We start from the raw sequence: 24824 nt of genomic DNA on the forward strand, positions 1-24824 counted from the left end.
CTAGGGGTTCATATCCACAGATCACTGAAAGTTACCTCGCAGGTGGATAGGGTAGTTAAGAAAGCTTATGGGATGTTAGCTTTCATAAGTTGGGGGATCGAGTTTAAGAGCCACGAAGTGATGATGCAGCTTTACAAAACTCTGGTTAGGCCACACTTAGAGTACTGTGTCCAGTTCTGGTCACCTCATTATGGGAAGGATGTGGAGGCGTTGGAAAGGGTGCAGAGGAGATTTACCAGGATGCTGCCTGGATTAGAGAGTACGGATTATGAGGAGACTAAAGGAGCTAGGGCTGTTCTCACTGAGGAGAAGGAGGATGAGGGGAGACATGATAGAGGTATACAAGATATTGAGAGGAATAGATAGAGTGGACAGCCAGCGCCTCTTTCCTAGGGCGCCAATGCTCAAAACAAGAGGACTTGGCTTTAAGGTATTGGGTGGGAAGTTCAAGGGTGATATCAGAGGGAGGTTTTTCACCCAGAGAGTGGTTGGTGCATGGAATGCGCTGCCTGGGGTGGTGGTGGAGGCTGATACATTGGACAAGTTCAAGAGATTGTTAGATAAGCATATGGAGGAATTTAAGTTAGAGGGATATGTGGGAGGAAGGGGTTAGATAGTCTTAGGTGTGGTTTGAAGGGCAGCACAACATGGTGGGCCGAAGGGCCTGTATTGTGCCGTTTTGTTCTATGGTTCTAAGAGTGGCAGTAAAACTTTAAGTGCAGCTGTGAGACTGCCATACTTGCAATGGAGCAATTGATATTTCTAGATAAATATGTCAGATAAACAAAATGATAAAGAATTTGCACAATTGATTCTACTCTATCAATGTGAAAAGTATTTTAAGGAATTTGTTTTGAATGTTCCAGTATTTCTGAGAGTTGATCTTTTTGCAGAGGGAGTGCACATAATGTTTTAGACAGAGATAGCCCAGTGCCAAATGATAATGATGCTTTGTTAACTCAGCAGGCACACATGGAATTCGGCACTGTTACAATGAAAGTCTGAACTTGAATGGAGATGTATCATAGAACTAACTTCAGACTTAACTAGATCTGAGTTTACTGCAACATCTATATGGAAGTAACAATAAAATGAAAAGTTTTGTAATTCTATAATACCTTTAATAACCCTAGGGTGTCTTAAAGCACTTTACAGCCCATCAAGTACATTTATTTTGAAGCACTGTCAATGTTTTCTGGAAGAAATGAGGCAGTCAATTCGCAAACCGTACACTCTTATAAACTACCACATGACAGTGGGCTGATAATGTTTCTCTGTTGATGCTGATTGAGCACCAGGCTGACCATCCTGCTCTTTAACATTTCAACATGGGGTAGCTCATGTCCACTGGAAAGAGCAGATGTTGAACTAATGTCTCATGCAAAGGATTCCTTTAGCTTTGCACTGAAGCATCAACCTAAATTTCTTTTGCACAAATCTCTGGAGTGGGACTTAAACCCACAACCTTCTGTCAAAGAGGGAAGGGTGCTTCCAACAGAGCCTTCACTGATGCTACAGTGAATTGGGAAGGCAGTGTATCACAACAAAACCTGTTCTCTCATTTCATGCTTAAACTGTAATCCTAAATCTTCAAATTAATGTTGCACTGAATTAAAGACCCCAGTATTTGAAAATAATGCTTTTTGAAATTGACTGTATGTAACCCTAAGATGGTGAAAAGCAGGATGCCTGAAATTCCTTCAAAGGACTGGAAGGTGTGAGCATTTCATTATAGATATTATTTGGTCCAGGTGTATTCCATGCAATCATGTCATACTGCCATCTATAGTTAATACAAAGCAGCTTTGCCTGTCATAATATTTTATTAGAAAATGCCAAATTCAGATACTGCACTAAGCATATCAACTCTAAAATTCCACATGGTAAGTTGCACCGGATTCGTGCCAATGGAGCTGGAGAGGTGCCATCGATGCTCTACAGAGCAGAATCTGGCAGGATGATGTGCATTACATATTTATTGGAGGATATCCAGAGTAGCTCATGTAAAACAGCCATAACATGCAATGTAGGTGCTTGGAAATTTGAGTTCAGACACTAAAACCTTCATCTGGCTGAAAATTTGTGGCAACAGACTGGGAGGGTAGCAAGCAAAGATGTGAAACATTTGGATTACTCAAGGCACTGCCGGATGGCTACACTGGGCTAGTGTGACTAAGTCGCATTACCTTCTGTTGTATGATCTGATATAGGCTGTCAAAGAAGGGACAATCAAAGACACTATTTCAAACCATCACCCTACCCAACCTCCTCCCCCTACTCACATCCCACTTCAAGGAGACTAATAGCAGAAACAAACTGTTACACTGCCAATGGAGGAAGTTGCAAATATGTGACTGGAGGTGGCACTGGAACTGCATATCAGTAACGCAAGAATATTAAATAATTTGATCAGGCAAAATAAGGGAAGGGCACTACAATACATTTCACCCTTTGAAACTAAAAGATGCACAATAACCTCCCCACAAGGCAAATTATTAAAGCAGAGGGACAAACTAGGCATATCAGATTATAACTGCAAAACCTTAAAAACCAATTCCTCCACTTGAAGAGAGTGATACCACCAGGTATCTTCTATCTGCTGTCCAATAACAGCTGGGAGTCTTGGGAAATTCAGCAACCCACTTTTGCTGAATGGCCTTATTTCACCCTGGCCATGCTATAATGGATTCACACCTTCGCAGCTGGTCAGAAGCTAACATAAGGCTATAAATGCCAAAACTAAACACACTTCTCTGAAAAGTAATTTCTGACTGCAACAATCACGGTTTAAAATCCTCAAGTCTTCAGAATCAAAACTTCTTCACTTTGGCCTGTTATAGCTCATTTTGACAAACAGCTGTTCTTTGTAAGTCTCACTTTATAACTTATTGTATTCTGAGAGTAAAAGTTTGAAATGGGACTCATTTAAATATTTAAATTGTGACCTGGCAGCTCAGAGGAAGGGTAGTTGTAAATTCAGGAAGAACGTTGCAGAGGATAAGGAGTAGATGGATAAAATTTGCTGCAGTCAGGAAATCATCTGAGATGATTTCTATTCAAATTTCCAGACTAGAGAAAGAAAATTCTTTGATTTTAGGTCCCAAAAAAGCTCAGATGGCAAAAGATTTTGGTGCTACATTTCACATAAGCCACATTTGTCTGCAAAGAATTAAAGATTTACAGTGCTGAAGCAGTCTTTGATGCAATTGCCAATATATTTACTTTGGAAACAGTGGGAGTAAATTAGTTAGCCCTCAAAAATTGGCACCCAGATTGTGATGCACAATTAATCCAAGACTGTTAACTGAGATGCAGGCAGTGTGCCAACTTCTAACTGGCATGTTTGCTGTGCAGATCCAATGAACAATGTTGTTACTGCTGGCTGCATAGTCATTCTAATGAGCAGGTAGTCCAGAATTGCAACTTCTTCAAGCCAGCCTGCACTTCATAAAGTTTATCTGCACCCCTGAAAGAGGAGCTGCATTGTGGTGCAGCAGGTGCTGGCAGTTGCACAGAAAGCAAATCTGACCTGTAAAAATAGTAAACAATGGTAAAATGTGGGAAAGAGCAGTTTCCAAGACGTTTCGGAGCTGCACCAAAGGCCTTGTTGGAAAAGGTGGTGAGCAGGAGATCTCCCCACAAGGGGATATAAGGCCTTCTAGGCATACTCCCAGAAGGCAATGGGAGCAGACAGATCTGCAGGTCAATGCTAGGAGTCTAGACCTGAGGACTTAGATGAAGTATCACAAAAAATTCAATGTGGTTAGAGTTAATGAATAAATCATCAAATGTTATATACTACCAACTGCACCACCAGGCACTGCTCAAATCAACTAAGCCATGTTATTCATCATCTAAGAAGCTTGAGCAATTATTCACATACTCCAAACTGCACTTACACATGTTGCAAGGCTCACAACTGCATCTTATGCACACTTACTTATTCAACCACAAAAGTCACATTATCCAAGGAGATTGCATTGTTATTGACTGGCATACTGCTCTCTATCTTGCAGGAGATGACAGTGAACAACCAGAGGTAATGCGAGGTAACCAGTCAGGAAAGGAATATCGGCATGTTTGGAGACAGTGCCGGCCATTACTGGAATGGAAATTGTTGAGCCCTTGGCCTGCAGCAAAACTTAAGCAACTGAAGATGACTGTATCCATCCTCCTCCTAACAGCCCACTTCTTCTGAATCCCACAACACCTTTTGACTTAGTTTGTAGATAATGCAAACATGCACTTTTGGCTCCATTCCCTCATTCCTATCTCACCTTTGTGCTTTTTTCCTTTCAGATACTCAAAATGTGAACCTTAGCCAGGCTGTGAAGAATAGTGAAGACAAAGATACTTTGTCACTTGACTTCAGACTTGCAGTCATAACTCAGGGCAGGGAACATGGATGTTGCTCCCAGAAAGGCAAAATTGTGCATGGGTTTTGCTGCAGAGACTTTGAGGGAGCAGAGATCAGAAAGCAGCGGATGTGCACACTCGATGGAATCCATGGTGCTTCACAAAGTGTGCCAGTCAGTTTGTATTCAGTATTAAGTATCATAGAAGATACTGACAGCATCATCATACAGCGCTTTGTGCAGGGCTTGGAGCCATTTCCTTGCCTAGCAAGGAAATGGCTCCAAGGAAATGATGAGCAACTCCATTAGCACACTTGTAGACCCAATTATGGTGCATGGTTGATATGCCTGTTCTTTTATAGCACATGCCTTCAAGAAGGCACAACCTTTTATAGCACAACCTTCAGGAAGGCTGACAGTTTCAGCAGAAGTCTAAGAGAGTTAGCTTGCTGCTACATAACCTCAGGCTTCACTCATTGAAGTGTGCTTGCTGTCACTTATTGAGCAGACATTGCTCAAACAACTGTCTGCTTGACAATGGAAAATAGCATTCAATGGGGTGTTTTGTAATGTGTATTACAGCATACTGCTAAACCGCACCCAACAAATCAGTAGGATTAGATGGGTGTTGCCTTGTGGGAGTGTCAAGTTTTCGCAGAGTACAAATCTGCTGTCCCTTCTCAGGAGACCAACACTGGTGTTCACATTCCTGCTTCTCCACTACTATCATTGTTGTTACATGTCAGCTAGCCAGTCCAGATTTCTGCCAGCTATCGCAAGATGGTGAGTTCTAACCTGAAGCTATTTAGGCCCTGAGTTGTTCAAGGTATCCTCAAATGGCATAGTAAATTTCTCCACTGAAAATTGGCAGGCTCACATATGCCTAGCTACAATTAATTGGATCACACCGTGTAAGAGACAAAAAGTAAAAAACTTGAGTTTATTCTCACATGCACAAGTACATGTATGCACAGGTGCAATGAAAAACTTACTTGCAGCAGCATCACAGGCACATAGTATTAAAGACACAATATTCACAAGAACAACATTAATTAAACATAAATTATAGAAATTATACAAGAAAGAACACAATTAGAACAAAAGAAAACAAAGTTCATTGTAGTGCAAAGCAGTCATCGTGCTGCTCTCCTGAGGAAGTGATTAGGGTTATGCAGATTGATTCAAGAACCAAATAATTGAATTGCTGTTCTTGAACCTGGTGGTGTAGGACTTCAGGCTTCTGTAGCCCGATGGTAGTTGCAAGTAGATGGCATGGCCCAGATGGTGGGGAACTTTGATGATAAATGTTGCCTTCTTCAGGCAGTGCCTCATGTAGATACTCTTGATGGTGAGGAGGGATGTGCCCGTGATGTATTGGGCTGAGTCCGCTACTCTCTGCAGCTTCTTAGGTTCCTGTGCGTTTGAATTGCCGTACCAGATCATGATGCAACCAGTCAGGATACTTTCAACAGTACATCTCTAGAAGTCTGTTGGAGTGTTCGGTGACATGTCAAAGTTCCTTAACCTTCTAAGAAAGTAGAGATGCTGGTGCACCTTCCTTGTGATTACAACTATGCGCTGGGCCCAGGACAGATCATTCGACATGTTAATGCCCAAGAATTTAAGGCTGCTGACCCTCTCCACGGCCGATCCACCAATGTAGATTGGCGCATGTTCATCATCCTTCCCCTTTCTGGTCAACAATCAGCTCTCTAGTTTTGCTGATGCTGAGAGAAAGGTTGTTGTTGGGGTACCACTCAATCAAGTATCCTATCTCGCTCCCATATGCTGATTCATTACCACTCGTGATTCGTCCAACAACAGTGGTGTCGTTGGCGAATTTGTATATGGCATTGGAGCTATGCTTAGCCACACAGTCATGTGTGTATAAAGAGTAGAGCAGGGGGCTAAGCACGTAGTCTTGAGGTGTGCCTGGGTTGATGGTCAGCGAGGAGGAGATGTTGTTACCAATCCTCACTGAGGTCTGCCAATGAGGAAGTTGAGGATCCAGTTGCATAGGGAGGTAGAGAGGCCCAGGTCTTGAAGCTTGATGATAAGTTTGTATGGGACGATTGTGTTGAACGCCAAGTTGTAGTCAATGAACATTAGCCTAATGTATCGGTTTTTGTTGTCCAGAGCAGAGTGAAGAGCCAGAGAAATTGCATCTGCTGTTGACCTGTTGTGGCGGTAGGCAAATTGATGCAAATCCAGGACACTTCTAAGGCAAGAGTTGATTTGTGCCATAACCAACCTCTCGAAGGAACTCATTGTGGCTGATGTAAGTGCTACCAGATGGTAGTCATTGAGGCAGGTCACCACACTCTTCTTGGGCACTGCACAATAGATGTCTATTTGAAGCAGGTGGGAACCAAAGACCGCAGATATCTGTAAATATTCCAGCCAGTTGGTCCTCATAGATCTTTAGTACTTGGCCAGGTACGCCATCTGGACCAGATGCTTTTCGTGGTGTCACCCTCTTGAAGGATGCCCAGGCGTCGGCCTCAGACACTGAGACTACAGGGTCAACTGGGGATGTGGGGCTCATGTCGGTTTGTCATAGTTCTCTCTATCAAAGCATGCTTAAAAGGCATTTAGCTCATCCGGGAATGTTGGATCATTGCCACTTAAGCTACCTGATCTCGCCTTGTAGGGAGTAATATTGTGTAAGCCCTGCCACAGCTGTCGAGCATCCATCTGTGATTCCAGTTTAGTCTGAAATTGCCTCCTTGCGCCTGCAATGATCTTCCAGAGGTCATACCTGGACTTCTAAAATGCCTCTGGGTCACCAGCTGTAAATGTCACAGATCTAGCCCTCAGCAGATTGCGAATCTCCTGGTTCATTCAGAGCTTCTGGTTGGGAAAGCATTAGTTCAATCAAAAGCACAAGGATGATATGCAATCAAGTGAATGCACAAGGGTGATCATTTTGCATTTTTATGCAAAATGGCATGATTTCAATTAGAAATTTGGATTGGAATGTTCATTCTGTGGTAGATGGCACATTTTCATTACACCATTAGCCATGCTGGACCAAGTTCTTGTCTGGTCTCACAGGTGGATTTAAAAGATCCTATGGCACTATTTTGAGGAGGAACAGAGGAGTTATCTCTGATGGACTGGTCAATATTTCTCCCTCAATTATCAATTATAAAACAGATTATCTGGTTATTATGACATTGTTGTTTGTGGAAGGTTGTTACATACAACCTGTTTGCCGTGTTTCTTACAGTACACCCGTCACTACGCTTCAACAAAATACTTCATTGACTTTAAAGTTGCTCTCAGATGATCTAAATAGGATGTTTTAACCCGGACAGAAGGATGGAAGAAAGTGAAGGCCTGTTAGTTGTAAATTCAGGTTATATCATTATAAAGTAGATTTTTTATAGTTAGGCCAGGTTGATGGGGGTTATTTCTGCTACTGTATCCTTTCCCCTCCTACTCTCCAATTTTCTAGTAGTTTATCATGTATTCTCCCAGTCATGCTCCATTTCAAGGAAAAGGCCTAGTTCATTCATGTATGGAAGAAACTGTTTTATGCAGAATCTTTGAAATCAGCAAATTCCTTCAACAAGTGCCGCATAACTCTCTGTGGACGTGTGTAACTTAAAACAACTGTAGAAAGCACCAAACCCTTGTAGAATTGTACCCACAGCAAAAGAAATCAACTAGCAACTAAACCAATAGAAGTTAATGATCCTTTTAGGTAGCACTGGTGGGATGTTTGTTATGCTTGATGTGTGTTCAGTTGTCCAAGGTTAAGAGAGGACACCAGTTGGAGCTCTGAACTCCAAAATAACAGCACTCATGTGGTATCTACTTGATCTTCATACTTCCAGAGGACATTGGCTACTTGCATTCTATGCATGTTGACAGCTTGATATGCAGTAGAATTGAATATCATGTTGATCCCAAAAGGACATTCTCAGCCCCCCAAACGGCTGCGACTGAATCAATTTTTGCACCCAATAAATCTTGGCAATGAGCCATGTCTATTACCTTACTCTGTCTGCCTTTCACACTTAGCAACCTTGTTCATATGACTGCTACATTAAGTCTGCCCACAGGATCAGTCATAAAGAATACAACAATAAAGAACAGAATGCTACTCAATTCATAAAGTATAAACTGGCCAAAACAGATTCAAATCTCAAACACCTTGTTTAAAATAATCACTGAAATATGTTTGCTCTGGGAAGTACTCAAGGTATTAAACAGATCAGGAATAACACCAAACAGAAATGAAAATTGTCTGTTGCAATATTTTATATTGACTTCCTTCTGAAACACATACTTATTCCCTCCACAGAACATAGCCACAATTCATCTTCTTACATCCATCAATATGAAATAGGATACCGATAATGCATACTGGTTTAAGGCAGTTGAGTTGAAAACTGGTTAATAAATCATCACCCTTCCCATTGCCTTTCTTGCAATTTTTGATTAGAGCCGCACAAAACACTAAACCAGACAAACAGCAGGCCTCAACTAGAACAAACTCAGTGACCAATGACGGACTTCATCACAATGAATACTGTTCTCCTTTCACTGACACAGAGAGACTGTACAAATCTTTATTAAAAACATCTGCAGGATTGCTTATGATTTTTGGGTTATCTGCTGTCAACAACTTTGATGCATGAGCTGTTTTAAATTTGAGAACTTGTGACAGAAAATTCACCAAAATATCTGAACTCACTTCGACACAAACTGCACCATGCTTTTGAAAATAATTTACTGATAACTTACATTTGTGGTAAGTAGGTATTCCACTACAAATATATTCTTTGGTAGAAAAGGGGGGTAGAATGCTGTTCTCAGCAGTATTCACAAATTTATGCTTGGTATTGCACCTTATTCATCTTACTCACAGTAATTGTGCCTTGGGCACGTGCAGCAGTGGAGCTTTTTAACTGAATATTGATGCTTACCTGAAGAAAATAAGAGGGAGGTAAACTTGATTATGGAAGCAATTAGTCACATGAAAAGAAATGCTCAGGTCCTGTCAATCTAAACCAGTGAATTTAAATTACCCTATATGTATAAAATACTTGTAAATTTGGAAGGCATTTGATTCTTTATTTGAGGATTTTAAAGAATATCGTAAATGCATATGAAATTAATGGTATATTAGCTCAATGAATTGGCAGGCAAGAGTAAGAATTGCAATTATAAACCAAATAGTGAGGGCTTTGACTATGATTAATGCATGGTAAATTAATAATTAAACCAATAAATTAACAAACAATAAATTCTTGTCCTGGATCACCTAATACTCATGCAAAAATAACATGAAAGAGGATCCAACACCGATTTTAAATATTTGCTGGCAACCTTGAGATTTATGGTCAGGTTGGACAATGGTATTCTAAGACATGAGGCTAAATTAAGTCAGTATCTTCACGAACAAATAATAGAATTGTTTAGAATCAGACGATGAAACTTTCAGCTGTGTTAGTGGATGAAATATATGCATGATCGATAGGTTTGATTCGGCTTATCATTATCTTCACATTAAGGAGGGAATTTGCATTGGGCACTGTCAATTATTTCAAGTTGTTCTCATATTCTTCTTGACACAATTTTTTAAACAAAATGATTATAATTTTGTTCAATATATTGGCCATGAAATTGAAGGAATGCAGGAAATATGCTTGATACAAGCTTTGTAGTTGCAACATGCACTTGAAGACATTGGTTTGAAGTTCATGGGGTAATGGACCCCAAGTCTCATCTGCATAAAACTGGTGAGCTGTGGTGCCAGTTGTGCCTCCTGTTCATACAGTCAATGGAAAATGTCTCCAGTTTGACACTGAGTTGGCCTGAAAAAAACACGTCTTGGGAGAAGGGTTGTGTGGGGAGGATCTGCTCCTCCTGAATATACAGAAGGGAAAGTATAAAAATGAAAAAGACTATGATGCTGGAGGAACTCAGCAGGCCAGGCAGAATCCGAGGAGAAAAGCAGGCTGTCAATATTTCGGGTCAGGACCCTTCTTCAGGACTGAAGATAAGAAAAGGGGAAGCCCAATATATCGGAGGGAAAAGCAGAGCAGTGAAAGGTGGACCAAAGAGGGGAGGCAAGGTGTGCACAAGGTAGTGATAGGTAGATGCAAGTAAGAGATAGTGATAGGCACGGGGAGGAGGGGAGAGCAGATCCACCCGGGGATGGGTCAAAGGTAAGGAGAGAAAGGAAAAGCAAGAGGTAGAAAGAAGAGAGGTAGGCTAGGAAAGGGAAGATGGTTGGGGATGTGTGGGGAAGGGGTGTGGGGATTACTTAAAGTGGGAGAAAATGTTCAATTTTCCCACTTTAAGTAATCCCCACACACCTTCCCTCCCCCACCATGCTTCTCTATTCTTCCCTTTCCTAGCCTATCTCTTTTTGTTTTTTCCTTTCTCCTCTTACCTTTGACCCATCCCCCAGTGGATCTGCTCTCCTCACCTCCCCCACACCTGCCTATCACTATATCTTACCCTGGTTCTACCTATCACCACCTTGTGCGCACCCTGCCTCCCCTCTATGGTCCACCTTTCACTGCTCTGCTTTTCCCTCCGATATATTGGTCTTCCCCTTTTCCTATCTTCAGTCCTGAAGAAGGGTCCTGACCCAAAACATTGACTGCCTGCTTTTCTCCACGAGTGCTGCCTGGCCCGCTGAGTTCCTCCAGCTTCATAGTGCTTTTCATCTAGATTCCAGAATCTGCAGTCCTTTGTTTCTCAAGTATAAAAATGACTTTTTTTTGTGGGTGGCATTGCTTTAAGGACCATGGGTCAGGTTGCTGAAAACCTATAAATACAGAGTAAAGAATGCATTGGCCCTGCATTGCCTAGCAGTGATGAGCTGTCACACCAGTCTTAAATATAGACATTATGACCTGGATCCAGACATTCTTGTATCCTAAAGTTCTTTGGGCAGGTGTCTCATTTCCAAATAGGCAGACAGCATACTTCATTCATACAGAATTCATGGCCCACAATTGGTGTACTGCAAAGAAGGCTTGACAGAGTCCAAATCATTCCTCCCCGACCATGTTAACTAATCAAGATTGAAACCAAACCTCAAATACTCTGTGGGGTTACCTTTCAGTTCAGCACTAACTGCCACATCTTTTTTTACAATGGTATACTGCAAGACACTTGGCCTTTCATTTTGTTTTGCTAATGATCAAGCCCATCAGATATAATTACTAATTAATGATCTGGAATTTGCTGGTGTAATGTGGTTGTCCTGAACTTACTCATCATTAATTGGTATTTTATGTATCAATATGTCTCACTCTGCTCTCCCAATTGGTGTCCAGCAGCACTACCTTGTCTTGCTGAGATTCCCCAGATGAGGTGGGCATTACTGATTGTCAAAGTTGTTAGGTGAGATTTGAAGGAGGCTGGTGCAAAACTTCTGCACTGCAATATTTGAAGTTCTCCTGCTCTCAGAGTCCCATTGTTAGGCTCTGGGGCACGAGGGCCAACAAGATGGGCTGTGCACATCTGGATCAGGTAAGTTCAGGCGTGGGGTGACCATGGGTGGTGATTGTGGGTGGCAGGCTCATGTCAACATAACGTCAGCATAATCTGAGCCAACATTTCCATCTGAAACTCAAGATGCTTGGAGAAGTAAAATGATAGATTTTAAGTTGGTGAAATCAAAAATATTTTTACGGAATAAACAAGAATGAAAATAAAAATAAAAAAAATGTTAGTTTTCAGCATTATATTCAAATGAACACAATTGTACATAAATAATATGGTAACATTTGTAAATGAAACAAAAACAATAATGTGGTTACAAATTTTGTTGAATATCCATATTTCATTCAAGAGTGTTTCCGTTTTAAAATAAACTGTTAAGAGTACAATGATACTGGCTTGAACTCAACATCAGTGATTTATTTTCTATGAAAAGCAGCTCAGTAACAAGATACAGATGGAAGTAACTGACTGCAATATTTACTCTGGTGGTTGATTAAGGCACAGCAAGACCTTGAGAGCAAAGTCTATAGATTAGTGCACACTCCAACAATGTTGGTTCAGCAGGTCTCAGTTACCTCTGCATTTGTTTGTGCAGAAATAAGGAACTGTGTTAAGAGGCAATGAAAAAAAAATCCAGTCAGGATAAATGGCACACAAAATTTTTGGGCTGATGCAAAAATTGATTTCTGGCTACACTGAACTCTTGCATTCATGGGATAAAGAGATACGTTTCAATTAATGATTAGAAATTTTATAATGCTTCCTAGTCATGGGCTTAGAAAACTCCAAGAACCCAGGAACATTTCTCCAATGTGGTAGAGATGGACACTTCTCTAGAAGTTTATTGCAAGTCAACATTTCTATAATGAATAGGTTATATTACTTAATATATTGTGGATAAAGGCTTTATACAACACTGAAGTTATTGATCATAATATGAGCTAAATTTCATTAAGGTCTGTCCTCTTCTCCTACCTTTCCACCAGCTTATTTCAGTATCAGCCATGGCTCAGTTGCTGATACTCTTGTTTTTAAGGTTGTAGGTTCAGGACTAATTACTAAGATCAGAGGTCAATATCCAGGCTGGCACTCCAGTCTAAAACTGAGGGGGTACAGCACTCACTGAAGCATCATTAAAAGATGAAATTCTAGCATTACAACAGTGGCTATATTTCAAAAGTAATCTGTAACCCATTTCAAGACATGCGGTAGTTATGAAAGGTAGAGGTAAGCGAGCAAATGAGATCCATCTTGCTGTATACTCATGGCTTTTCTAGAGCTTCCCAGCAGCAGAAGTGTCACTCAGCAGTACAAATGGTTTGTTCTCTCAGAGTGCAGGTGATAGATTGGCTTTTGTTACATGCATTTTGTCTTGTGCTTGCATTCTGCACTGGAGTCAAGAGCCAGGTGGTCAGAGAATAATCCCTGTCTCTCAACACCACCTTTTAGTTTTGCATGGTGACTCTAAGATAGAGGGCACAGCAGACCAGTGCAAAAATTAAAGCATTGAGACTGCCTCCTAGATAATGGACAGTGGTCATCTTGATGTCCTGGGTATGGTAATGTATCAGATGAACTCAGTTAGTAGATGGGGGGCATCTCCAGATTCACACGAGGCACTTTCGATGCAATATTCATGCAGCCAATGGCACTCTTCCATATAGGGAAGCTCACAATCCTCACTAGTCTATGTGCTTGAGCCTCCTGCTGCTTTCTGTCAAGGGAAGATGAAATAAATTCCATTTTCTGGGAGTAAACAAAGTCAATGGCCTTTCTAATCCAATTATATATTTTGCTCCATCCAGTAGAAAGCTAGGAGTGTAAAAATGATGGCTGCCTTAATAGTGTTAGCAATATGGTTTTGACTTGGTTCTGTAATTAATTTGCGAGATATTTTGGATAGAATCTCCTCCTTACACTTAAGAGATGTGTTCGCTTAAGCCCTTTGCTAGATTGGACATCCTGTTAGAGACCCTTTCCCTCTCTGCTTCACCATTCATCCTCTCTTTCAGCAAGTTGCCCTTTTCTGTGTGCATCTCCTCATTCTCCCAAAAAAGGCTGTGCTCCATGACTGGGAGCAATGGAGATTGGCTAAAGCCTTTAAGTGAAGATGTTCAATGCTTCTTCACAGTAGACTATAAATTGCAACAAGGTCTGGAGAAACAATAGGTGGTACATTCCTCCAGCAAACACTTTGCAAAGTGATCAGCAAGCAATTGACTAGCCCTTTAAACAGTACACAGAGAAAGCAATGTTAAATGGTACATGCTCCATACAGTTGCATCACTGAGATCCAGTTTGGCATTGCTCACATCCTGCTAGCGATCTGCCTACTTTTTATGCACTTGGTATGCGAGAGTGTTGCACGCAACAGCTTCCTTCCCAATATATTGACCACAGCTACTTACATTATAAATCTGCATGTACATCATTCACTATTTTGGAACAAAACTGGCACCTTATGTGTTCATATAACAGTGCTATACAGTCAAGATTTTCGGCCAGTATTTCTGTTGGCTTACCATCAGGATGTCCTATTTAAAACTTAGAAAAAAACATCCACACAATAGGATTTCCAACTTACCCTGAAGTTCAACATAAATTCATTGAGTTGGTTTCAAATAAATCTGAACATCACTAAGTAATTTGTACATTACTACAACGATGACAGCTCATGCAAAGCTATGGTTTAAATGAAAAGCAGTGCAACATAATAATTGTGAGGTTTGAGTTTCGGTATTTGATACAGAAGAGAAGTTTAGCCAGTATATAGATGGACAAAAGCAATACTGTCCCTTTAAAATAGAAGTATGTTTCCAATTTGAAATGTTCACTGAAAGCCTTTGTTTCAGGATTGACTCGAGTAACATTGTTTTGACACTTTGCCAAAGGGTTTTCTAAATGTTTTTCATTGTGTGCAAATCATAAAGATTAACAAAAGAGCTAATGCATGATAGGGTTTGCTTTCATACTACCATTTTGGCATGAGGTAACAAATATCCACCACATTCATACACCCCCATCCCTCCACCCAGAATGATAATTCCTCCAACATTTTCTCTTGCCTTGGTATAAATGTTACAAGGAAATTTGTTAAGGTTCATGGGTAATTTAAGACGAACCACATTTGGTGAGAAATGACATTGAAAGAAATAAGGTACACACTCACTCCTGGAAATACTTAAATGTCCTAACTGAGGCACTATACAGTCAGTGCAGCTGTGTGCCAATGGCCAATGGGTCCTATGGTTGGATTCGGATCAACAATAATTTGCCAGGTGGAGGGGTGGTAGGAAAATCCCTGATCAGTCGGATTGCTGGACAGAGAAGATTGATGCAGAAATCCAGAAAGGTCTAGCATGCTTTTCATTCCAATGGTAAGTACATTTTCAATTGTCTATTGCTGAAATAAACAATGCTATGTGATTGTATTTCTAGGCCTCATTCCTTCATCTTAGCTCTTTGCATTATTTGCCTTCTTTTCCTTTAGATGGTTAAACTGAGCGTACAATATAACAGTAATTCATTCCAAAGTTAAGATGGGGCATAGTGATGAGACTTTAAATGCATAGGAAATGCATTCAACTTTTTCAGCACTGGAAGTGATAGCACCATAAATTGTAAAAAATATAAGTACTTTTGTGAATTAATTAGCTAAATTACCTGGATCAGAGTTGACTGTTGATAATTGGTTCTCCAGCCTCTGAAACAGAAACGTTATTCATTTTGGCTGCTTCTGTTATAAACTTCTGACCTATTATAGAAGGAAGTTAATTCCACATTTCTTTGGAAGTGACAAGAACCCATGCTATGCTGCTGGAAATGAAGTAGGGAGGGACTTTTTCACATCCATCTGTATTTGCCACAAGCTCATCCTACAACTTAAGTAAAGTGTTATTTGAATTATAACCAAGTGAATTTCAGGAAGCACCTGTAGTCCCCTTGTTTGGAGGGTCAGGGAAGAGAAAGGGAAAGAGCTGATATTGGCTGCTAAATATTTCAGATGTAAAAGTTTGCTCCCTTGCCAGCAAAAAATATTTTTTGGATCAATTATCATGTGTACACAATGTGCAAGGTCTACATATTGTCCTGTTGGGTTACTTATTTTTAGATGAGTAGAAGGGATGAGTGGCTGGATTTTCAGAGAAGCCTGGAATCCTACTAGCTCTGCCGTAGACCCCACCACACCAGGATGGGTGGCTGAAGATGAAACGTGCCAACTATGCTCCAAACCCTCTTTAAGCCAGAAATAAAGGCTGGAACTTGGTATTATCTGGTTGCATTCCAATTTTCTGTCCCTCCACTGTCTGCTTACACTCCAGCAAATTTTCACACGCTGATGCACAATTTTTAGGTTCCAGTTTTAAACTTAGTAGGATGAAAGGTAAGTGGGTCTTATGAATACACGATCAGATACAATTAGCACAGACCCCAATTTAAACGATAATCCACATCTATAAATGTCACATTGCCTCTCCTTTTACACAAAGAACATCAGTGACATCAAGAACCACATGTACAGATTTTATTCATATATTGACTAACTTGCTTTTTACATATTCTGATGTTAACAGTTCCACCAATAATTGCCACTCTTCCTGAACCACAAATTTCAAACTAACCAACTAGAAACATAAGTGCAAATACAACTGATTGTCTAAGCTCTGGAATCTCATTGCCAAGGGTTGGGGTTAATATATGGTTCACAAAGATCAATGTGAACACCTTTGCACTAAATCATTGCGGATGAAAACAGGCTAAGAGCAAAATATACCAAGTATTGCACTTTCATCTCTGCAAACAACAATGTAATTGTTAGCCACCTTCTTAGATATACTGCATAAATTATATCAAGTGATTTTTACTTAGAGATTCATAGGGTTTTCAAACCTTATTCTTTTGAGTAGTGGCAAAACAAGGAACAGCATTGCTTCCTTTTACAGTACAAGTGACCCAATGTGCTTGCTTCAACCAGGCTCAAGGACAGCTTCTATCCCACTGTTATAAGACTATTGAATGGTTCCCTAGTGTGATAAGATGGACTCTTTACTTCACAACCTACCTTGTTATGACCTTGCACCTTAGTCTCTACCAGCACTGCACTTTCTCTGTAACAGTAACATTTTATTCTGCGTTCTGTTATTGCTTACCTTGTATGAACATAATGCAAGATGAGCTTTTCACTGTACCTCGGTTCATATGACAATAATAAACCAATTTACCAATTCTACGAGATGATACAAGCAACTTCAACCACATGTCCTAAATGTCCTATTCAGTAAGTTATGCTGATTCAACAGCCTTTGGGTCATTTTCTGAACTGACCTGAAATATTTATGATTTTGTTAAGGAGAGGACAAGCAAGCTGACTTCTAGGCTATCTCCTTAATAAAGAAAAACAGATGCTTCTTTGATGCAAATTGGTATTCTGTCTTTAGGCAACATGGCCCAACAGTTTAATTTCTTATTGCATACCCACAGCTGAAGAAATTGGTCCAGTGGGGAACAGCATCAACAGGAGGCTGTGTGGCAGTTCTATTAAATTTTAAAACAGAATTGAGCGTTAAGCAGCAATAGATATAGATGCAAAAGGGCCAAAAATAATACATACTTGGTGAGCTTTGGGCAAAAAAATCATAAAAAGTAAGTAAAACATTGTGACTCAGATGAAAGGTCCAAACTATGGCTATTATAATAGGAACAAAATGGTAAAAATACTACATTACATTTAAATTCAACAGAAATCCTACTCTTCTTACATGGTTCTTGTCTTCAGTTATGTTATGACATTTCCATTTCATTTGCTGATCTAAAAAGTGGTCTGTGCCAAGTTTTCCTGATAATGACATCAGTAGAAGCCAAGGAATCGAGTGCGTTGTTTGCTGCCTCAACTGAGGTATTTCGTGTGGTGAGACTTGACTTGAGGGAAATCAAAATCTGATCTGTTCATATTCAATTCAGATCATTTGTTTGCTGTGCAGAGTGATTGTTACAATGCTGATTGAATATATGAGCTGTAGGCTTTTCTTGAGACCATGTATTGCACCATCAGTTCTCTACATATGTAACAAAATGCCTTTAGCACAACATATTAATATTTTCATAAACTATTGGAATAATGATGACTAAATTCATTTTTTTTAAAAAAGAGCACACAGCAGGCCAGATTGTGCACACATTTCTCAAACCTTGACTGGTAATATCTTACAAGTGTACAGTCTAAAAATGATCTACATTAGCTATGTGCAATCATCCAATCAAAACACTTCACCTGTAATTCTGGTTCTTGTTTCATCATTTCAAGTATCATATGGCAGCCAATAGAATGGCCAATCAGCACAAGCTTGATATCCTTTGGCACTTTTTTCCTGAGAAAAGCTAATTTATGTGCTATTTGTCCATTCAGTCCAAAGATATCCTCCAGCTTGATATCTGCAAGAAAAAAAATCAATAAACTAACTAAACTTGCCATGTTAAAAATACACACCAGTGACAGCATTATTATATTGTACAGCTTATTATAACACAACCTCAACTTTCTCCAATATGAATTAAAAATAAGAGTTGCCAATACAAACTTAATTAAAATCAGAAGCACACAAACATAACCTGAGATTGGCTCTGTAGCAGTTTGGAATAAGTGGAGCATAAGACTTGACTAGAAGTAGATAAAAATGAAAGTTATTGAATAAATTAAGGTTCACTCTTTAAATAACTAAATGTATTAAGACGTAAGTGAATTATTATATTAAAACTTTAATCAGGTTACACGTAAAGCTGTTCAGTAATATAAAGATTGCAAGACTGCAATGAGCAGCCCATTAAACTTCCTATTTACCACAGATGACTTACAATTCACCAGGATGCAAATCTGCCCCATTCAGTTGTAGATCAGTTAATATTTATGGAAAATCTTATCCCAGGAAATTATCTAAGTGACTGCAATAGCACAGAAATAAATTTTCATGTGATTATTTCTGAACTGGGATCTTTATGATGTTAAATATCCGATAATCCTACTGATGCAAAATTTGAATGTCAAAACTAATACTGAAGAATCAAGTACTCCCCAAGCAAGGCAATAAATATTAATCCAAAATGATGCATGAGATTAATGACACTTAGAAAAGAATAATCTTTCTGGAGGCATTGTTCTAATACAAGCAAAACAAGAGAAGGAGGTGGGCATTCAGCACCTCTAGCCTGCTCTGCTAGACCATGCCTGGTTTTCTGTGTCAATGCCATTTTCCTGCCCTATCACTATAATGCTTGATTCCTCATTAATGACCTATTTTCTTTCCTCCACTCTGTTATTGGGAGTTATCTGGTGAGATGTCATTCCACAAAGTCATTTTGTCTGGCTTGAAGTGGGTGAATTTTCAGCATTTTTTGCATGTATGCTTCTTTATGGAGGTTAGGAAAAGAGACCATCTTGGATTCCGTGCATTGTTATGTCTTGGCCCCATAATCTCGAGTAATGGTTAATTCCCAAGGAGGCCAAAAATACAGGAGGGGGTTGTGAATCCCATGGCCAAATTTCACACAAGTTCCAAGAAATTAAAATAAAAATGCAGAAAATGCTGGAAATACTTAGCAGATCGGCAGCACCTGTAAAATGAGAAACAGGGTTAACATTTCAGGTCAAAGACTCATCGTCAGAATTGGGAAAGACAGAAAACAAGAGAGATCCATTTGTCATCAACTTCCATAATATCATCGATTCTACAATAGACCCAAAGATGAAAGGTAGCAAATGTCACCTCTCTATTTAAGAAAGGACAGGGAGAGAAAACAGGGGAGCTATAGACCAGTTAGTTTGAATCTAATAGGGAAAGTTCTGGAATCTGTTATTAAGGAAATAGAAACCGACCATTTCAAAAATAATAACAGGACTAGGCATAACCAACATGGATTTGTTTAAGGGAAAGTAATGTTTGTTATTAAACAAAATAAGAGCACACGGCGTTGAGGATAATTCACAAACATGAACTGAGGTTTGGTTAGACAGACAGAAAACAAAATAGGAATAAGTGGATTGGTTTTGGCTTAGAAGTAGGGAGTGTGGGTCTCAGCTTTTCACAATCCATGTTAATGATTTTGATGAGGGGATCAAGTGTAACATGTACAAGTTTGCTTAGGATACAAAGGAGGATAGCAGCACAGACTGTTTGGAGGACAGAAACAAGTCCAGTGAATGGCTGAGGCCATGGCTGATGGAATATACTGTCAAAAATGCACAAAAAATAAGAAAGGCAGAGTATTTTTTAAATGATAAGAGGTTGAAAAGTGTGGTCCAGATGGGCATGGGTGTTCTTATACACAAATCACTGAAAATGATCATGCAGGTACAGAAAGCAATTAGGAAGGCAGATGGTATTTTGGCTTTATCCCAACTGGATTTGAGTACAAGAGTAGGGACATGCTGCTTCAATTATAGAGCTCCTTGACAAGTCTCATCTGGAACAAGTCTGAACTCTCTAGCTAAGGAAGGATATACTTACGATGGAGGTAAAGCAGTGAAGCTCTGGGATAAGAGGAGAAATCGAGCAGAATGGGCTGATAGAACGCAGAACAGTTCAGCATAGGAATAGTCCCTTCGGTCCATGATATCTGTGTCAACCACGATGCCAAATTGAACTAATCCCATCTGCCTGCACATGGTCTATATCCCTCCATTCTCTGCCTCTGTATGTGCCTGTCTAAATGCCTCTTAAATGTTGCTATTGTATCTGCTTCCACTGCCTTCCCTGGCAGTGTATTCTAGGCACCTAACTCTCTGTGCACACAGGGAAAAAAGACTCTGACAATCTACCCTGTGTATGCCTCTGATGATTTTATATAATAATTTTAGAAGAAGAAAAGGTTATCTCATTGAAGCATATGAGATTCATGAGGAGCTTGACTGGGTAGGTACATGGATGATGATGTTTCCCTAGTTGGGGTATCTGGAACCAGGATCACATCTCAGAATAAGGAGGTAGGCCATTCAGGGTAGAGATGAGCAAAAATTACTTCATGCAGAGTTTAATGAATCTTTGGAATTCTCTACTCTAGGGAGCAGCAGAGGCTTTGTTGTTGAGTATATTCAATGCAGAGGTCAACAAATGTTTTAGATATTGGGTAGATATTTGGGTAGAATTCTCATGATTTAATGGAATGGAAAGGCAGTGTCCTGAAAGTTATGACTTACCAATGTTGTTATGACTGCAAAAGATCACAGGCTCAACTAAAATGCAAATTAGGGCTCTGTAAGGTTGACAGGGTTTTGTATGCTATTTCAGGAGAGTGCTGGTTCCTGTTTACTCTTTCAACTCACCAACTAAATGGAAAAATTGAACTTGGCTTCTCACCTGAACTCACCTATCACCTGCCCGCATGTACTCCTCCCCCTCTCCCAATCTTTTTATTCTGGCTTCTGCCCTCTTCCTTACCAGTCCAGATGAAGGGCCTCAACCTGAAATGTCATCTGTTTATTTCCCTCCATAGATGCTGCCTGACCTGCTGAATTCCTCCAGCATTTTGTGTGTGTTGCTCCAGATCCCAGCATCTGCAGAATCTCTTGTGCCTCAAAATAGATATGACCTTTTACCTGGTCTACTGGACAGTCAGATGGCATGCCATAAGTCAGAAGCCCACTAAGTGAACATCCACTCTGTTATGTCAAATCCCTAGCTGTCTCGTGATTCATGTCATTTGTGGCTTTACCAGATCAGAGCAAAGAGCTCCCCCAGTGTCCTGGTCCAAACTAATCAACATGAGCAAAAGTTAACCCATACCATGAGTGATACAGCATAACCTAAAATATAGGAATTATAAAGTTTGATCTGAGCAAACTACTAGGTAATGGAACACTTTTATCAATGGTCACTACATACTTGTATAAATATAAGAATTGTCACATTATGTAGATAGATCTTTTCTTTAGAGCATGTTGTACAGTTGGCATGCATGCTCTATTTGTCATTTCATATGGACAGTCTTGCTTACATTTAACAACCAGGTAAAGTTACTTTCAGCAATCTTCTACAAAACAGGGATTTCCATTGAACCATTAACCTATAAACTACACACTATTTAAGAGGAAGTAATGTACAATTGGTTCCAACAAACAAACTAAAACTACCAGAACATTGGAATAGTCATGGGAAAATTATTTTGATAGTGTATATGTATTTTGTACCAATTATTTTCAAATGTACAATGCAATTAACCAAACAAAAAATACTTGTAAACAATTAATTGATTCAGTAACTACATTAGCCATAGTCACTGAATAACAAGATTTTTTTTTGTTCTCTCCAGGGAATGCAATCATTTGAACCAATGACCATCCATCAGAACAAAGATAGTAAAACAAAGTAATCTCCTGACAAAATGCAGACCTAGGGATTGACTATTAACTGACAGCAAGTATTTAAGAGCTAAAATACAGCTTAAATTTGGCAGCACAAATCTCACAGCAGTTACTGACAACAACCATACATCCAAAACTCTCTAAATTGTTCAGTGAACAGGTTCAGCAAAGTGTATTAACAAAAATGTTTTTCTTCAGATGGAAGTAATTTGTTTGATGATAGAACTTTTTTCTTTAGCGAGTAGATATTTAATGTTGGTCCAGATCTTAGTGATTTTTTTCTAACGTTTCTGAATGTATGACAAATTTAATCCAGAAAAAAAGTTTATTAGATGGATTCTCTGGAGTAATGTTATAAATAACTTAAACATGATTTCATCACTCAAGTTATCCACTGCCATTCTCCTTATGTCAGCATTACAGGCAATGTGATTACCACAAATTGTTTTTGAGTAATATGCATTCTTTACATGGGCATTTCCTCTGGTTCATAAGTAAGACCATTATAATTCACTTGATAGATTTTTCTGACATTAAGACATTGATGATTATGTCTTTGACCAATATAATTTAAAATAATTAAGATACAGATTAGTCTGATCTAATTGAATGGCAGATTAGGTTAATAGATCTGGATGGCATATTCCTCATCCTAGTTTTCACACGACTTCATAACATAGTAAAATAGGTTGTTTTCACTAATGCAATAAATTCAGTCGCTCAGCATTCTCAAAAGAGAGTCCCCCTTCTTTGTGGAGAAACCTTTGAACTAAATTCACTCATTAGCAAAATGTCATCACCCCTCTGGGAGAGGATGTATTGTTAGACTTGCATCATACCTGCAGTGAGCAGTGAAAATGCTGGGTAAATTCAATTTTTCAACAAAGTGAACACCTGCCTCATTGTCTCTTTTCAAAAGAAAAATATATCTCCGGAGATAAAAATTGAGAACTGTTCTGCATATTCTGCTTTGACTTGTGTTCAACATACTGCGTTTGAAAATTCTATTCTCACCATCAGCAAATTTATTCCAATACACAATTAAAATGCTAAAATTCTGCAATTGACTCAATAAGTTCTACATCAACTGCAGGAAAGCACTTGCAGTCGAAACGTTTTGGATTTGCTGTATATTCAGCTCCCAGGAAAGTGTAAATCATGTGAGTATCTAATTGAATGAATGAACTTGTTGTATCAGATTGAATTTAAGGCATCTTTATCTAGCAGATTACCCAGTGTAAATACTGGGGAGTTGTAGCAAACTCACACTCCATCATTGGAGGAGTCCAATATCAAAAGACAGCCTGGAAGTTCCCAGCAAAGAGGGGTCACCAGGTTTGGTTCTTCGTGATTGCCTGTGAGTCCCGAACTTCAAGACAGTTATGGGGCGAGGGTGTTAAATGAAAGCTGTTCTGCACATTTCCCAACCAGCTTAGGCCCAATAAATAGAGGAAAAGAGAAATAGAGCAAAGAAGTTTCCATTATATTGTTGATGTTACTCATCTCGCTTCACTTGTCTCATAATTATTATTTTTACTTTTTGTAAAACCTATCTGCCCATTGACTTTGTTTATTGTGCATTCTGCATGTTGCAATTACAACTTAAATACACACATGCTCGGTCATAAGTTTGTAAGAAGTTAAAATTCCTTGGGATCCTAGCTGAGGAAACAGACCTAATTAACTTCAAGCCCTATTATGTGTAAGCTGAATTCATAGCTCATAATATATTTGCCTAATTTTAGAGATAAACTATTTATTAAATAATAATCTTAAATTTATGTACATTTGCTTTATCATAAATTTTATATTTCAAGTATTTTCTACTTCAGATTCTCAATCTTTGAATCACACAGATTAATCTCTCATGCCCTGTGGTTTTACTTTCTTTGAGAGATAGCTATAAATGGTGACCTTTCCTGATTCCTTTCAAATGACAAGATTAGAGGCACATCCATAATGGTGCCAAGTGGTAATTTCTCAAAAAATACAATCTACATGATCACTGTGCAAGTAGCAGACTGGAAAACTGTACACATCTCTCCCTTGTTAATGAAATGTGAGAGGGGGAAATCAAGGAACTGCAGGTCAGTTAGCACAGCATCTGAGCCTAGAAATTGGATAGCCAGCACTGCTTTAATGTGCTTGAGGAAAAGTCAACATCTAGCTATCTCTCAGAGAAATTGAAACCATAGGATATGAAAGATTACCATAAATTTATACGATTCAAAGACTGAGAAACTGAAGCAGAACATACTTGAAAGATAGCATTTATGATAAAGCAAATGCACATGAACTTAAGCTTATTATGTGATTCAAAAATTACCTGGAGTAAATTGCACCAGTAATCTTTTTTGGGTAATCAATAAATTGGACTGGGCACCCAGCCACAATACATGGCAGTGAGCCTGATCTTTACCCAACATCAGTTGCATTCCTAATATCAACACTATTCACGTGATAGTTATTCAGAAGTCAAGGTATGACCTAAAAGCACATCACACTCAGTTATTGCTTATCTTGGTATTAAAGATACACTCTGCTGACATTGGGAGACCTCACTGGACAGCGTGACAACTGACTGCAGTCCACTCAAACACCTTCCGAAATTCACAGAGTGTGCGATAACTAGCACCGAGTCCTTT

The 24824-nt window shown here is 39.3% G+C and overlaps 1 protein-coding gene across 3 annotated transcripts in view; it reads right to left on the minus strand.

The window, feature by feature from the left end:
- The window catches only part of ldah (lipid droplet associated hydrolase), a 230683-nt gene that overhangs the window by 64216 nt on the left and 141643 nt on the right, over positions 1-24824 (minus strand). For all 3 annotated transcript variants that reach the window (XM_052024313.1, XM_052024314.1, XM_052024315.1), the window contains one exon: positions 18097-18257. In XM_052024313.1, coding sequence (XP_051880273.1) covers positions 18097-18257 — 161 coding nt within the window. The remainder of the gene's footprint in view (positions 1-18096; positions 18258-24824) is intronic.

This window comes from Pristis pectinata, chromosome 10 (genome assembly GCF_009764475.1).
Source record: "Pristis pectinata isolate sPriPec2 chromosome 10, sPriPec2.1.pri, whole genome shotgun sequence".
NCBI classification, from domain to species: domain Eukaryota; kingdom Metazoa; phylum Chordata; class Chondrichthyes; order Rhinopristiformes; family Pristidae; genus Pristis; species Pristis pectinata.